The sequence below is a fragment of the Asterias rubens genome, chromosome 15 (genome assembly GCF_902459465.1).
Source record: "Asterias rubens chromosome 15, eAstRub1.3, whole genome shotgun sequence".
NCBI lineage: Eukaryota > Metazoa > Echinodermata > Asteroidea > Forcipulatida > Asteriidae > Asterias > Asterias rubens.
In genome coordinates, this window is record NC_047076.1 from 13154393 (window position 1) to 13169233 (window position 14841).

Here is a 14841-nt window from a genome sequence, read left to right on the forward strand (position 1 = left end):
AAAGGTCTTTAGTTGCTTTGAATAATGTTCAGGCAAAATTGGAAATTTTATTTAAATATTCATGATAAGATAACAGAAGTTTGCATATTCATGACAAAAGTACTCAACCGAAATTCAAGGCAATTATGTAATACCACATATTCATAGGTAATAACTCGGTGAATTTAAATACTTGAATATTCATAAGACTACTTAAATATTCATGAGGCTTATTCACACAAAGTGGTATATTCAGCAGTAAAGTTTATTTCATGTGGATGTTTATAGATTCACTTAAAAGCTTTACGTTTTACAATAAATGTACAATTCATATTCCACCAATAAAATATAACTTAATCTTGCTGGATTACAGAGATGGGAAGTAAAGATTAAAGAATAAATTTGTAAAGTGAAGTAAATATAATAAATTATATACAATGTCATAAAAAGAAAGTATATTTGAAACACATTATTTAACTAACCAGGAATGGCTATGTAAATTTGCTTTGCAGAGGAAGGATTGAAACAGGATTGGAACCACGGACCAAGTGGTCTACATATTGCATTGATCAAGGTACATCATTGTTACTCAGAAGAAAAAAATAATAATAGTGGCTTCTTATTTAGCGCTCAAAACCGTCACTCAGTGATGCTCGAAGCTCTTCAACGTTCAGTATTTTCCTGCAAGGTATTGTGGAGCTTGAAGTATGAGACCAATTCTGTAGCACCATATAATGGTTTTCCTGTATTACACAACACACAGGACCAACAGCTTTACGTCCCATCCAAAGTGAAAGCAATAATGGTGAAATGCAAGTGTCTTGCCTAAAGAGAGGAGTGTCATGACTGGGACTTGAACCCACCCTCTGCTGATCAGAAACACCAGAGCTTGAGTTGGCCGCGATATGCCAGCTTAAACCGATGGTTTTAAACTTAAGGAGCAAGAAAGACATATCACTGATTTTATTCATACTATTTTTGAGAAATCTGAACATTCATGTGATCAATTAAGTTATGCCAGTTATATTCATTCTCTTTAGGGATCAGAGAACTCAAGAAGAGTTTTGACTTAGAGAACCGAAGACAAGATTTGATTCAGAAAACAAGAAGAGTCTTTCAGACTGCACGCACTTTCACCAGCCCAAAGTAAGCTTTCAAAACATTGTGTTGTGTTGATAGTTTTGAATTTCTTTAAGAATGTACAATTTCAACAACAGATTTATGAAGAGGTTGAAACAACAAAGGGCTTTGCATCTTAAATATTTATTAGTTTAAAGGCAGTGGACACTATTGGTAATTATTTAAAATAATTATGAGCATAAAACCTTACTTGGTAACGAGCAATGGGAGAGGTTGATAGTATAAAACACTGAGAAATGGCTCCCTCTGAAGTGACGTAGTTTCAAGATTATTGTAATTTTCCATAAGTTTGATTTTGAGACCTCAAGTTTAGAATTCGAGGTCTCGAAATCAAGCATTTGAAAGCACACAACTTCGTGTGACAAAGGTGTTTTTTCTTTCATAGTTATCTCGCAACTTCAACAACCAATTGAGCTCAAATTTCACAGGTTTGTTATTTTATGCATATGTTGAGATACACCAAGTGAGAAGACTGGTCTTTGACAATTACCAATAGTGTTCAGTGTCTTTCAAGAACAACTAGCTCCAAAATTATATTTTACAAGTTCAAAGTTCAACTTGCAACCAAGAAATTTTTATGGCATAGCTTTAAAAACAGGCTCACATTGCAGCGTTTTGCAGATATTTTTTAGGCGAATTTTTTTCTACTAATTCAAAGGTTAGTCCTTTTTCATCCGGTTAAGCTTAAAGCTTAAGAACTATGTTGAGGTTATTATTTCTTATATACCTTGAAAGTTCTTTGGGTTTTGCACTTGCATTTGTCCATACAGTTTTTGTGTGAACTCTTATTGGTGACTTTTGTGGGCAATAGGTGGCAGGTTGAACCCCAAATGTAGACTTAACTCAAGGCTGACTTTGTCAAGTCCTTGTTTGTATAAATATCAACTGTATGCACTCCACCTAAAAACATTGCAGATTGAGCTCAGAATATTGTTGTGTGCCCTCGCTCACCAGGATTGTGCCAATCAACTTGGTATATTCTGTTTGCGATAACCATCTCACTGGATTGGCAATTGACACTTTCTTCAGGGTGCATGTTTAAAAAGCTCGAACATTAACTGACTAAAACCCCAGTGACTTGTCCACTCTGCATGCATTGTACCTACAATGGCAACTTGAGAGAAGTTTAAAGTGTAGTTTCCCACTATTGTAACTCTAAACCCCACCCCAGGGGTCGATTTCACAAAGATAGTCAACAATTTAGGACTAGTCCTAGGACTGTTCAGGAGTTAATAAAAACTCAAGGATAGTCTTAAGTTCGGACCAGTAACTCATCCCAACTCGAGATAAGACTAGTTTTAACTCTTTTTGAAATCCACCCTGGTGGAGCATCACCTGCAATCCTATGAAATACCAGAGTGCTACCATAGTGTAACACCATTAGATGCATTAGTTTGACCTTTAACCCATGACCCCCCTACACCTTGTGCTCCATCTCTTGTAGCATTATATCAACCTGTTCTACAATCCATGCCACTGAGGGTCTCTCTATAACCTCCACCACGATAATGGAAGACACAAGTTCTTTCAAACTAGACGAGTACCTGTACAGAAAAATACCATAACACAATCAAAACTTTTGTTCAAAAGATTTTCAAAGTAAACTTGAGCAAAAAGGTAGAACTTCCTTTCCTCTCAAAACAACCACATGCCTGTATGCTTTGTTTTTTAAAGGGCAAGGCATTCTCTTCTAGGTAAAAATAGGATATTATAAATGTCTTCTGGAGCATTTCAAGGGCACCAAGGCAATAATTGTGGTATAATAGAACACCTGTTTGCACCCAGTGACGCTCCTGGCGCTGAAACATTAGTATTTCCTGCCAGATGTGGGACTTCGTTTGAATTATGAGACCTAATTCTGCTGATAACACCACGTAATGCTTTTACAAGGTACTGTGGCGCGATTTGCTGCAGATCGAACCAGGAACACCGGGGCGAACCCCTTCTCTTTTCGATAAGTGCACTGGGTTCTTTTACATGAGTTACATAACACATGACCAGGGGGCATGGAGGCAGTTGCCTTCGATGTCTCCATGAAGTAACAGGCCTGCAAGCAATAGCTTTGAACTCGACTTAAACTTTTGCTCTACTACTTATAATATTTACAACATAAATCTGACACATTGGATGAGTTTGTATTAACTGTTTAAACTGTAAGTGCAGTGCAACCAATCATAGAGTCTGTTCTAAATCTATGAACCAATGCCCACTATATTCAAAATACATGTATACACTTCTCAAAAGCATCACCAGCGATTTACCAATTGGTACAATGTAAACACTGACAGTCTTTAAAAGAAACTGACATTTAAGAGACCTTCGGATTCCACAAAAATGTACACAGCTGTGCAAGTCCATCGCGCAAGATTTCTTGTTTAAGTGTGATGCCCAACTTGCGCAAAAAAAGTTTTGTGAAATCAGTGGCAGGAGGCGATCATTAATCCAACACCATGTATGGCATATAACATGTACATGAAATAACATATCGGTTCATGTATGAAATGCACCACCAGTCGCAAAGTGATGACAAAAAAACCCTGATATTCACTCAGAAACTGAATTTTCACATTTTAGCTTTGAGATAATCCCATGGTTCTAATCCACGCCATGTATGGAGTAAAGAATCTGGATGATGTTGGGTCTAAGGTTGGGATCAATAATCAACATTGATGTTATAAGGTTGCGCACCAGAGGGGAATACCTACCATCCAATCATCAAAAAGTGTAGTAAAAAAAAGAAGAAACAAAGTATTTGGCTTATTTAATAATTAATAATAATAATAATAATAATAATTACAACCGCATTTCTATAGCGCCTAACACCTCCAAAAGAAAGTTTCTAAGCGTTTAGGGGAAACAAAAGAATAGTTAAGTATATGAAGATTTGAAAAGATATGTTTTGAGATGAGTCTTGAAACTTGAGATCGTAGTAGTGGCTTGTTTGATGTGAAGGACCTTGCAAATTAACAGCTTTTCTGGGGCTAATAGTGGAAACAAGTTTATAGTTTTCTTAACCAAGTTTGTTTAGGAGAGGGGGTTGTCTTCAACATTCAAAAGTACCGTAAGATCTCATAGAATTAGTCGCAGGAAGGTGTATTAGTTTCTGGGGTTTGTTTAAAGTGTTGGGTACTTTTTGTAAGACTCAAAACACAAATGTCTACAGATTTACATTAAACTTACAAGGTTTATGATACTGATGGTGCAAAGTTTCCCCGTAAATATTATTTGCTGAGGTGCTATAGTTTGAGGAATGAGTAGAACAATTTCACACACCGAGACAAACATTGTATCAGCATGTATAACGGATTTACGATACTCTCCTCAAAACATTGCTCTGTGATTTTAACTTTTTTCCTGCTAAAGTTGAAACTTTTACGGGTAAATTATATTACAAACATCTTCATTCACACTGAGAAGGGGTTTGTGTCACCGACAAAAACATTATCTAGAAAAGGAATCAAAACCGTTTAAACCAATTTTGGAAAATAAGATTGAGTGCTTACCTTGTAGTGTCTGGAAATTTGAAGTTACGTCCAAGGACGGCCAAGTGAAGGCTATCACCTCTCTGGTAGACTGGCTCAAAGGGTGATTGTAGGAATGCCATCGCGTAGAGAAGACACCCCAATGACTAGATGTATAAAGGGATTAAATGTCAGAGGACTGGAGCAAGTTTAGTTTTAGTTTAGTTTTGTGTTCAACATAGAGGGCTCGAGTTCTGTAAAATGACATCAGAGTGCTGTAGCAAGTTTAGTAAAGCGTAATGTAAAAGGACACCAGACTTAACTTACAACCCAAAACATTGAAATACTTCAGTCTGGTGCATCATCCAAGACACACAATAGGTACATTCCTGATCATTACACTGATAGAAGTCATTAAGTTTATAAAATGACAAGCAAACTTTTTGGAGCTTCTGACATGAAAGTAAAAGTTCAAAGGTCATACAAAAGATAAGGTCAAAGGTCCTTTTTTACTCACCCAAACGTCTACTTTTTCATCAATTATTGTATGACTTTCAACGTGGAAGAGTTCTGGGGCTCGGAACAGCATACTACACTTCTCTGCTGCAAGGTCCTAAAAAATTAAAAATTTAAATGGCAAGAAATGTCAATATAATTTTTTCATTATACCTTAACACTGATGTGTATTAATTATAAGTACCGTTTACTCAGTACTTTCCCAAGTTCTTGGAAAAGAAATCAACATGCCAATAACTTGGGTGGGATTTGAACCCACAACCTTTACACTGCTAGAGCAGATGTCTTACCACTAGACCAACGAGCTAGCCCGGTGGCTAGAGGCAGTTTGAATCCATGGTAGTTGGTACCATTTTTGTTTGACTCTAGTAAAATAAAAATAATAATAGTAAGGAGTAATGCTACAAACTTGTAACACTATGTAAAACCCATAACTGGTACATTTGTGCTTAAAATGTGTGGCACTATTGTGTACCGCTAATAATGTATTAATGATTTTTATGGTTGAACAAAGAATTGACTAGCATGGGATTCGAACCAACGACCTCCGGAGTAACGTGCTGGCGCTCTACCAACTGAGCTATCTAGCCCTTTATTGGCGGTGTCCCTATTTTGTCAATATCTTTGTTCCGGGGATCACACCCAAATTACGATACAACCTGGGAAGCGGCAGCCAGGAGATCACCTTAAGGGGATGTGACTTTTTGTTTCAGATATCAATATAAACCACAAGGGAAACTGACTGGGTAAATTTTGAAATGATTTTGGGGGTTGAACAAAGAATTGACTAGATTAATGTATTAAGTGACAAACTACCAGTCAGGCTTATGACGGATGATACCCAAGCCTATATCCGTTTAGACTGTATCCCTGGAGGTATCCCTGTGTCAGTCCCATGAGTAGGTGGCAACGACCCCTGGACAAAAAAAGATTGTTGCCCAGCAGAGGCCTTCAGGCCATGTGTGCCTGAGTAAGTGAATGCTAATAGTGTGTTATGCTAGTAATGTTAAGTTAGTAACACTTAACAATGTGTTAAGTATGTGACATGTAACACTTGTGACCTGTGCTCATACTGCTTGTCACACGTGACACTTGTGTTGTGTAACACACAACACTTCAAACATCTGGCTAGTAACATGTATTGCTACTCGGGTGTGACGCGAGTATCATGTCACAAAAGTAACAGCTTTTTCTCCCCGTTACAACAACTCACTTGTACAGCGAGAGCTTGCGATCGACCTTTGACCTCTAACCGTGCAGGTGCCATTGAACCAAAGTCCATGATGACTGGCGTGCCATTGTCCGACAAAAGAACGTTTCCTGGTTTAATATCTCTATAATAAGTAAACAAAAACAGATTTAGTTGTCAGAAATGATTTCTGAGTCAATGAAAATCAACTGTCAACAGAACATCAGAGCAAACGCACTCAATTATTTATGTGTCAATAACTGAGTGTTGGAGACCAAATCAAACTCGATTATGTCATTGATTTAAGAACATCTGTTGTTCTTAGGTTCTTCCGATTTGTCACACAGTCCAACAGCTGTGTCAACACACCAAGGTAAAAGACAAACACAATCTTGGTCTTAAAACACAAGAATTACAGTTTATTTACCACTTCAGTTAGCGTGTACAAAGTACACACTGAAATTTGGGTAGGCATACACACACAGCTGTGGAGGCTTTTAATTACACAACAGAACAAAGATCCTAACAGCCTTCTTAAACTTGGTCAAATTGGGGAATTTATTTTTGAAGAGAATAAGTAAACATTTACATACAGTTTGACAGCAGGCATGAATAAATAAATAATAGTGGCTTGTTGTTGCATACACATATAGCACGCATATTTGTCACTCAGTGACGCTCAAAGGAGCTTAAACATACAGTATTTTCCTGCAAGGTATGTAATAATAATAATAATAATAATAATGGCTTCTTATATAGCGTTCAGGTCCATGACGCTCATGGCGGTCAAACATTATTACCCCTGGTCACTGGGCCTTAAATCATTCCTTAAACCATCTCAGCTCCCTGGGGAGTATACAGCCTTGTGCAACAAATGTGCTGCTCGGCTAAATCAATCACAAGAACCATCTCTGCCCTCACAGGTACCCATTTACCTCTGGCAATGATAGTGAAGTGTCTTGCTCAGGGACACTAGTGTCACGACTGGGATTCGAACCCACACTCTGCTGAACAGAATCACCAGAGCTTGAATTCGCTGCTCTTATTCGCTCGCCCACGACACCCTATTATGTGGGACTATACATTTGATTAATGAGACCTTCTCTTTTAACATAGCAACTTTGTAATGGTTTTACAAGGTACTGTGGCACAATATGCTGCCAATCAAACCAGGAACACCGGGACGAACCCCTTCTCTTTTCCAAAAAGGGCACTGGTTTTATTTTATATGCATTACACAACACACCAGTGGCTGTACAACCCATCCGGAGGACAAAGCATCATTAAATAAGGACACTGTGTCAAATTCTATCAACTGTTATAAACAGATGTTGCAAGATCTGTAATAACTTCAATGAAAAGTGAATTATTAAGTTACTTTACTTGAACATGTTACCTGTGAGCAAGAGGTACCGGGGATGCCTGGTGTAGTGCTCTGACTCCATCACACATTCCTCTGAACAATCTGAGTAGTCTGTGTTCCGATATGAATTCTCCTTTTGTAGCTAGTCTGTCGAGTTCATCTTGCAATGTGCCTCTCTGAAAAGAAAATACCAGTAGAAATTACGGACGATTGCTACAGTTTGTGATTGTGGTGTGTCGTGCAGGCATGTGAGACTTTCTCTTTTCAGCCGATTTCCTCTTTTTGGGTTTTGATTTTCCTCTTTCTTACTTTACTTTCTGTGTACAAAAGTATAGGAATAATCTTTTCCTCTTTGTTTCTTGCCCGGTTTTCTCTTTTCCTTTTTTTTCATGGATAGTTACTCGAATGTCTGGTCGTGGTCAAGGGTTTTAAGAGCACTGAACTTAAGCTTTGATGTATCTGATCAGCAGAGTGTGGGTTCGAGTCCCGGTCGTGACACTGTGTCCTTAAGCAGTACACTTAACCATTGCCTCATCCTTCAAATAAGACACAAACCTGTAGTTCCTGTGTTGTTATAAGTGTTATAAAAACTATCAACGCATGTAAAATGTTAAGGACACACTTATCCCAAACAGAGGACGTTTGCCTCTGTGTGTATGGCAGTGCATTTATCTTCAATCATGAAGGCTGCAATAAAAAGGACGAAGAAGATTGCTCCCGGATTTGTTTGTTTTTGCAACATCGACCCTGAACAAAAAGTCAACACTCACTCTGAAAAATGGTAAGACGATTAAAACTTCCGTCACACCCCCAGTACCCCTGGTAACCTTCCATGCCTCTAATGGTATCAGATTGGGATGGTTGACTTTTGGATGGTATTCGGCTTCCTCTTTGGCGAGACGCTCATCCTCTCTTGAGTGACACTGGATTCGTTTCAGAGCAAATTTCTTCCCGGTGTCATTGTCTTCGAGGAGATCCACCACACTAAAACCCCTAAAGGACAAGTAAAAATTGGGAAAATCAAATGTATTTAATAGTAATAATAACTAGTCTTATACCATTTCACAATAACGTCTCAATGCACTTTACACTAGTGCCCTGGTCATTGGGACAATAACATGCATTCTTTTAATCTTTCTCAGCTCCCTTGGGAGTATACAGCCCTGAGCTTCCTTGGCTCTCCAGTTGCTTTTTTATAGACAATATCAACCTCTACTCTCGCAGGTACCCATTTATAATACCCCTGGGTGAAAAATGGCAATTATAGTAAAGCGTCTTGCTTAAGGACACCAAGTGTCATGACCAGGATTCGAACCCACAAGCGGATGACTTAACCACCATAACTTAAATTTTGCGCTTTAAACCACTCAGCCATGACAGCCTACAATAACAAGCTTGGAATGCTTTGTCTGAGATACAGATAACTTCTCTCCATCTTGGGCCAAAGTTCATATAGCTGCTTAAAGCCATTGGACACTTTCGGTACAAATTTTTTTTTTTTAAGTTCACAGATTTGCAAATAATTTACAGGATTTACAGAAGGTAAATCCTGTGGACAATACTGTTTACCATAAGTGTCCAATGGCTTTAAGCAGAAGAAATTGCTGAACAGCTTTCCACTTACGTAGGAATACGTACATGTAACAGTCACCAATTGTGTATTTTGGTTGGTATGTAACCCTGTTTTGGACAAGCGTAATGTAGTGCCTAGCTGCTTTTTGTGTAATGTTTCAGGTCTAAAAACGGCTTCAGGCTTCAAGCTAACAGTTATTGTTGGTAATTACCAATAGTGTCCAGTGCCTTTAAGCAGAAGACTGCTCAGCAGAAATGTGCAGGATATCAGTCACCAATTGAAAATGTGACATGGTATGTTGGTTGCTGTTCTCGACAAACATATTGTTGTTTTTGCTTAGCTACTTATTGTGTTTAAGCAGCTTTATGAACTTGGGCCCTGTGTTTCACTTACCCTTCCCCAAGTCTCCTTAGCACATAGAACCGTCGTCCTTCAAAATCCAACCGCTCCCTCGTGCAGTTACAACCCATAATCGCTAAGACGTCACACGTGACGGCAACTCCGACCCTAGCGACCGGATAAACAATCTGGTTCCACAGAACCCTTCCGAAGCTCATGGGACTTTTTAAAACTATTGCAGTCTGTTTAAGGTTATTAGTTTTTTTATCAGAATAATTCAGTCATTTCCTGTTCATGTTTATTAGATGATGCTTCCACGTAAAGTTGGATGATGCTTGGCAGAAATGTTCATCAAAACCTGCGTACTGAAATAATACGACAGAAATGGTTGCTTTAATTAGTGAGATGCACTTAGATAAGAGTGACCATAACGCAGCACAATTTTAAATTTAATTATGATGTTAATTTTAATTTAATCAATAAAAGAAAAAAAATGCTTACTTAGTTGTCATTTGCGCCAAAGTCGAGGCCCAGTATTTTCAAAAACACATTTTGATGACACAGTTTGTTTATCTGAATATCTTTGTTTAATTTTTTTTTTCTAACATCACCATATCGGATTCCTTCTGCTACTGGTCCCACCTTGACAAAAATCTTTTTAGTTAGTAAATTGCTACCATTAGTTTTAATTAGACTTTTAAAAATTTGTCATTCTCTTGCTAATACCTCCATGCATGGACCGTCATGGTACGACCGATATAGACAAATTTCAGTTAACTAATACTGGGTCGTAGGTCTAAGTTAGACCCAGTAACTGAGGCGCTGTACTTCTTTTTTCGAAATTTTTCATTATCGCTAGCTAGTACGACCGTTAATATAAAAAAAATGAGTACAGCGCCCCAGTAACTGTAATGTAAGTTGACCATTCAGTATGTAGTTTTGTAGTTGGCTGGGTTTTTTCCAGACAGTAGGCCTACCAAACAACTGATTTCGGCTGGCTAACATACTAACCCCTTCTAAACCATAGAGCAAGAACTATAATGGAGGATCAACTAAATAATTAATATTCAATATTATTTTATTAATTTATATTTTATGCTATATGATGATTAATTAAATTAAAGGAAACAAATGAGACAACTAACTAGCGACCTCTCTCACCCAGGGAAAACCACCTTTCGACCCTGCCTAACATTAACAACACGTTAGTCCCATATCCCCATATACTACTATAGCACACACTTGCTGATGTGGCTGGCCACAGACAGACTCCGAGAACACCGCATACAGAGCAGGCAGTCACTGCCGTCCGTAGCGTGCATGACACGGTACGGTTGGCTGGGCTGGTGAGGGTGTAGCCCGGAGGAAAGTGGTGTGAACACAATATAATCAAATGTTGTGTTCAGGAACAGACAAAACTCCAACTTTAAGATTTTTCCAACATAGTTAGTAAGGAGGATATATGGCATCACTTACCTGTTGGAGAGAATCCATTAACCATTACATATATTAAATCTTTGATGGTAAAAACGAGGTAGTTTTTCGTCGTGAATGTGGATTATTGCAGATCGACATTACGATGCCTGATAATTTGTCATCACAAGAGGGCGGGCTTTGACTGGACACGACTTCTGTGTGTGATGTGGGAGTGGCACTCATTTTTCTTATGGAAATACATTTTATTTCATCGAGTCCGTTTGGTCCAACACAGCTTTCCCATCCTCAACATTAATGAAAAGTAGCATAATTATTTGTATGGTACGCTTTAAATACGTCATGTTATTAAAAATAAGTTATTAAAAACCAGTGATATCTGAGATCGTGCCAGACATTGTTTGCTCTCTTCAATATCATTATTCCACTACTAATAAATCAATTTCAGAACTAAAAACCTAAAACTACCATTTTTATAATACAATACCATGATGCTAAATTAGTTGAACTGAATGTATCTATTTAGCTGGTAGTTGGTTATTTTATAGGCCTACTGTAGTTACTCTGTATAGTTTGCAATCTCGAATACTGTGAGATTGCTATGCAACCATTGTTTATCCCTCACTCGGTGAGTAAGAGCACACAATAATTGTTGATAGGAAATAGACTAGCTCATGTCATGCCTCAAAGAACTACCCCCCCCCCCCTTTTTGGTGGTGGTGTGGGGGGGGGGGGTTGATACGTCAAAGACGCAAGTTGCGCTCCAAGATTCATTGGATAGGAGCGTTGTCCTCAGCAAATACACCCCTTAAAACGCGACTCATGACGTCATCGGGCGAATATCCAAATAACTTATAATCCTCACGGTAATAGTCTGTCAGTTTCCGCATCAAATCCAAAGATATCAATTTGTAATAATCCACAAAATGTTTTGTTGCGTTTGGACTTTTATATTCTGGGAACTGGACGATGTGGTCAACCCCTAACCATCGCAGTACGAATGGACCTTCAACTTCAAGATTTTCAAAATGGCCGATGAAATCGTATTTAATGTGACAAGGCCGTGAAACCTTATACTGTGGCATCCAATGGTCGTTAAACGCAGTGAGTCTGATGCCACTTCCAAGATCAGTTATGTATTGGATAAATTCAGTTAGTGTAATATTTAACCATTTCCCATCTTCAATGACGTCAACACCTCGGTAACGCTTGACAATGTCTCTACCGAAAGACCTCTCCCATATCCGTTGGAGGGCCCCGTGCTCATACAACACCCCGCAGCGAAATTTACTCATGTACGCTGAGAGCAACCTACTCATCGGTTCTCGTACAAACAACACTTTGCGATAGTTTTCCAACCGGTCGTTCTGCTCTTCTCTATTGTAATATTTTAGTGACAACTTCCCAGTATTGTTACGTTGGTGAAGTGTACCCCAGATTTTCTTCCACGTCTTGCAGGACACCTTAGGAATGAAGTTGAAGATGATTTTATGATCATCGTTGACGATTAAGTGTGTGAGGCCGTTGTTTGTTGGTTCTGACATGTTAAGATGCCGACATTCTGCCGCCAGCCTTCGCTGTCGGCGTTCTTGTTCCTTGGACATGCTATCTTCAAGTCCCACGGTAGTAGGAGTCAGTGTCAAAGTTGCTTCATCGGTGTTGATGACTGGTGGCGTTGGTACCTGTGTTTTAGAAAACAGTAGTTTGAATTGGCATAAGTTGGCTCTCAGTGGTTTTTGTCCAGGCCTGCACCAATCTGTGGACCCCGGTTCGGTTCGATTCCCGGACCGGAGCCTTGCATTTAAAGGCAGTGGACACTATTGGTGATTACTCAAAATAATTACTATCATAAAACCTTTCTTCTTCTTATTATTTATTTGACCTCAACAGTACAAGTACAGAAAATACAAACAAGGCAACAATGAAAGGGAAAAAACCCATAACAGAAACGACAACGCTACAAAACATTAAGAGTAAACAAAAAAGACAAATAAGTGAAAAATAAATAATAAGTTAATTAATTAATCAAACAAGCAGTCAATCAATAAATAATGGCATCATTAATATCACAGGCATACTCGGGTGGGAATTACTTGGTAACGAGTAATAGGGAGAGGTGATTGTATAAATCATTGTGAGAAACAGCTCCCTTTGAAATAACAATAGTTCTCGAAAAAGAAGTAATTCCCATCCGAGTATGCCCTGTGATATTTTTTCACAGGACTCGGGAAAGTTCTGAGTATACATTGCTAACATACATCGATGTGTGAGTAAATCCAAAATTAACATTATTTATCCCCGATGCAAATTTAACAAGCATACATTAGAAGCATTTTGTTATAGTTTTCAACAAACATACAAAGACAGCCCTATAAAGGATTGGGATTATCGCAAAGCGAAAACAACAAAATATTTTGTACATTGGGCTTACCTCTTGTTGTTCAGCTAAAATTTGACGGTAACGAAACGGGCGGCTGAATGTAGATAATCCTATGAAAAAAAATTACAAATCGGTCAAAAATGTGCCGAAAGAAATTTGAAAGTACATGAACAGGATATCATAAGAGCTGTCGTTTTTGAAGAAAAAAAACTCACTTTGAGTAACGTAACGGTGGTTGCGATGAAGAAGCAGAAACAACGCCGTAATTGAGAACAAAACGAAGGCGCAGGCTGCGATGAACGCACGGTGCTTTGCGGTGATCATCGTGAAAATCTAAAAAATAAGACAAACAGATAACCATCATTGTCGTTTATAAATTACTGGATTAAGTTCATTGTGGTTTTACACAGGGTTCAATAGTTGGAATGAGTTATACACGACACTTCAATTCTGATGTTCTATTGTTCAAAGACTTTTATAAAAAAATACGAAAACTACAAAAATAGCGAATAGGTGATGACAGTAAGACATGTTTAATGTGAATGGTGTTATCTCTATAATCATGAACAATAATTCTCCGCCATCCAAGTAATAGAATTGTTAAAATCGAAACATCTCGACTTACAACTCGACTTACAATTTATTGATTAACTACAGTTTTACGTCCTTAAATTTAGTTTTGTCTGTTTGAACACCAAAATTATTGTGTGTGTAGCACCCCGGGTCACGTGCGTAGGGCGTTGGCAATCGCTTTCACCATACTGAGATTGATCGTGCCATTACATTCCAAACTCATTGAAGCATAATATCAAACTGCTGAAGTGTATACATAGTAAACTGCGCCAATAAAGTATCTAAACACTTACAAATGGTCAGATTTATCGGAACCTGAAATAGTATAAAAAAAATTAATTGTTCGTTTCTATTCACCGTTAATTTCTGCACGTTTTGACACATCTTGTGTTGCGCTATACGATGTTGTTTGGTGGATTTATGGACACTTGAGTGGCTTAAGGTCGAATTTCAAAAGTTGCAAAAGCCCCTATTCACCCCAATTCCAAAAGGGAACTCACATAAGCATCACACTCAGACAAAGTCAAGACAAAAGACACAAACTCGTTTCGTTTACATGACCATGAAATTAATTGCCGTATCTTTAACTCTAAAACTGCTGTTATCCTGTCCCCCATTCTTGGTGTGTCCTCCATCATTGTCCTGAACGGCAAGGAGTCGTCTTCTCATACTCTCAATGAGACCTCTGATCTGTCCCTGGTCAATCCCCTGCCATTTCCTGATCAGGATGCGTCGCAAACCCCTCGAGAGTGGTGTCAGGCTTTATGGACTTTATGTTCACTTTCTTCTTCTGCTGCAGAAGTCACCCTCGGACGGCCACTCCTTGGCAGGTCGTCCACATTTCCCTGAGCTTGGTAGCGATTCCACCATTTACTGACCGTCGCTGGTGACGTT

General features: G+C 38.5%; 2 protein-coding genes across 2 annotated transcripts; both read right to left on the reverse strand.

Moving 5' to 3' along the window:
- Positions 1-1899: 1899 nt before the first annotated feature.
- LOC117300371 (serine/threonine-protein kinase 16-like) lies at positions 1900-11132 on the reverse strand. Its single transcript, XM_033784147.1, has 8 exons — positions 11037-11132; positions 9615-9925; positions 8419-8641; positions 7682-7824; positions 6310-6430; positions 5098-5193; positions 4623-4747; positions 1900-2663 (listed from the first exon to the last, which is right to left on the reverse strand). Exons 2-8 carry the CDS (start codon positions 9776-9778, stop codon positions 2537-2539), a joined length of 999 nt encoding a protein of 332 aa, XP_033640038.1. The 5' UTR covers positions 9779-9925; positions 11037-11132; the 3' UTR covers positions 1900-2536.
- Positions 11133-11706: 574 nt separating this feature from the next.
- Positions 11707-12598, reverse strand: LOC117300288 (carbohydrate sulfotransferase 14-like). The gene has a single exon (XM_033784023.1). The coding sequence runs from the start codon at positions 12596-12598 to the stop codon at positions 11765-11767; it is 834 nt and encodes a 277-aa protein (XP_033639914.1). The 3' UTR covers positions 11707-11764.
- Positions 12599-14841: the final 2243 nt, after the last annotated feature.

Bases quoted from the DNA above. Each gene is read 5' to 3' on its own strand.
- LOC117300371 (XM_033784147.1), bottom strand. From the start codon at position 9,778: ATGAGCTTCGGAAGGGTTCTGTGGAACCAGATTGTTTATCCGGTCGCT. The intron at 7,825-8,418 runs GTGAGTGTTGAC...TTTTCTTTTCAG, and splicing joins TCGTCTTACCATTTTTCAGA to AGAGGCACATTGCAAGATGA. The intron at 5,194-6,309 runs GTGAGTTGTTGT...TTAATTTTTTAG, and splicing joins CGCAAGCTCTCGCTGTACAA to GACCTTGCAGCAGAGAAGTG.
- LOC117300288 (XM_033784023.1), bottom strand. From the start codon at position 12,598: ATGTCCAAGGAACAAGAACGCCGACAGCGAAGGCTGGCGGCAGAATGT.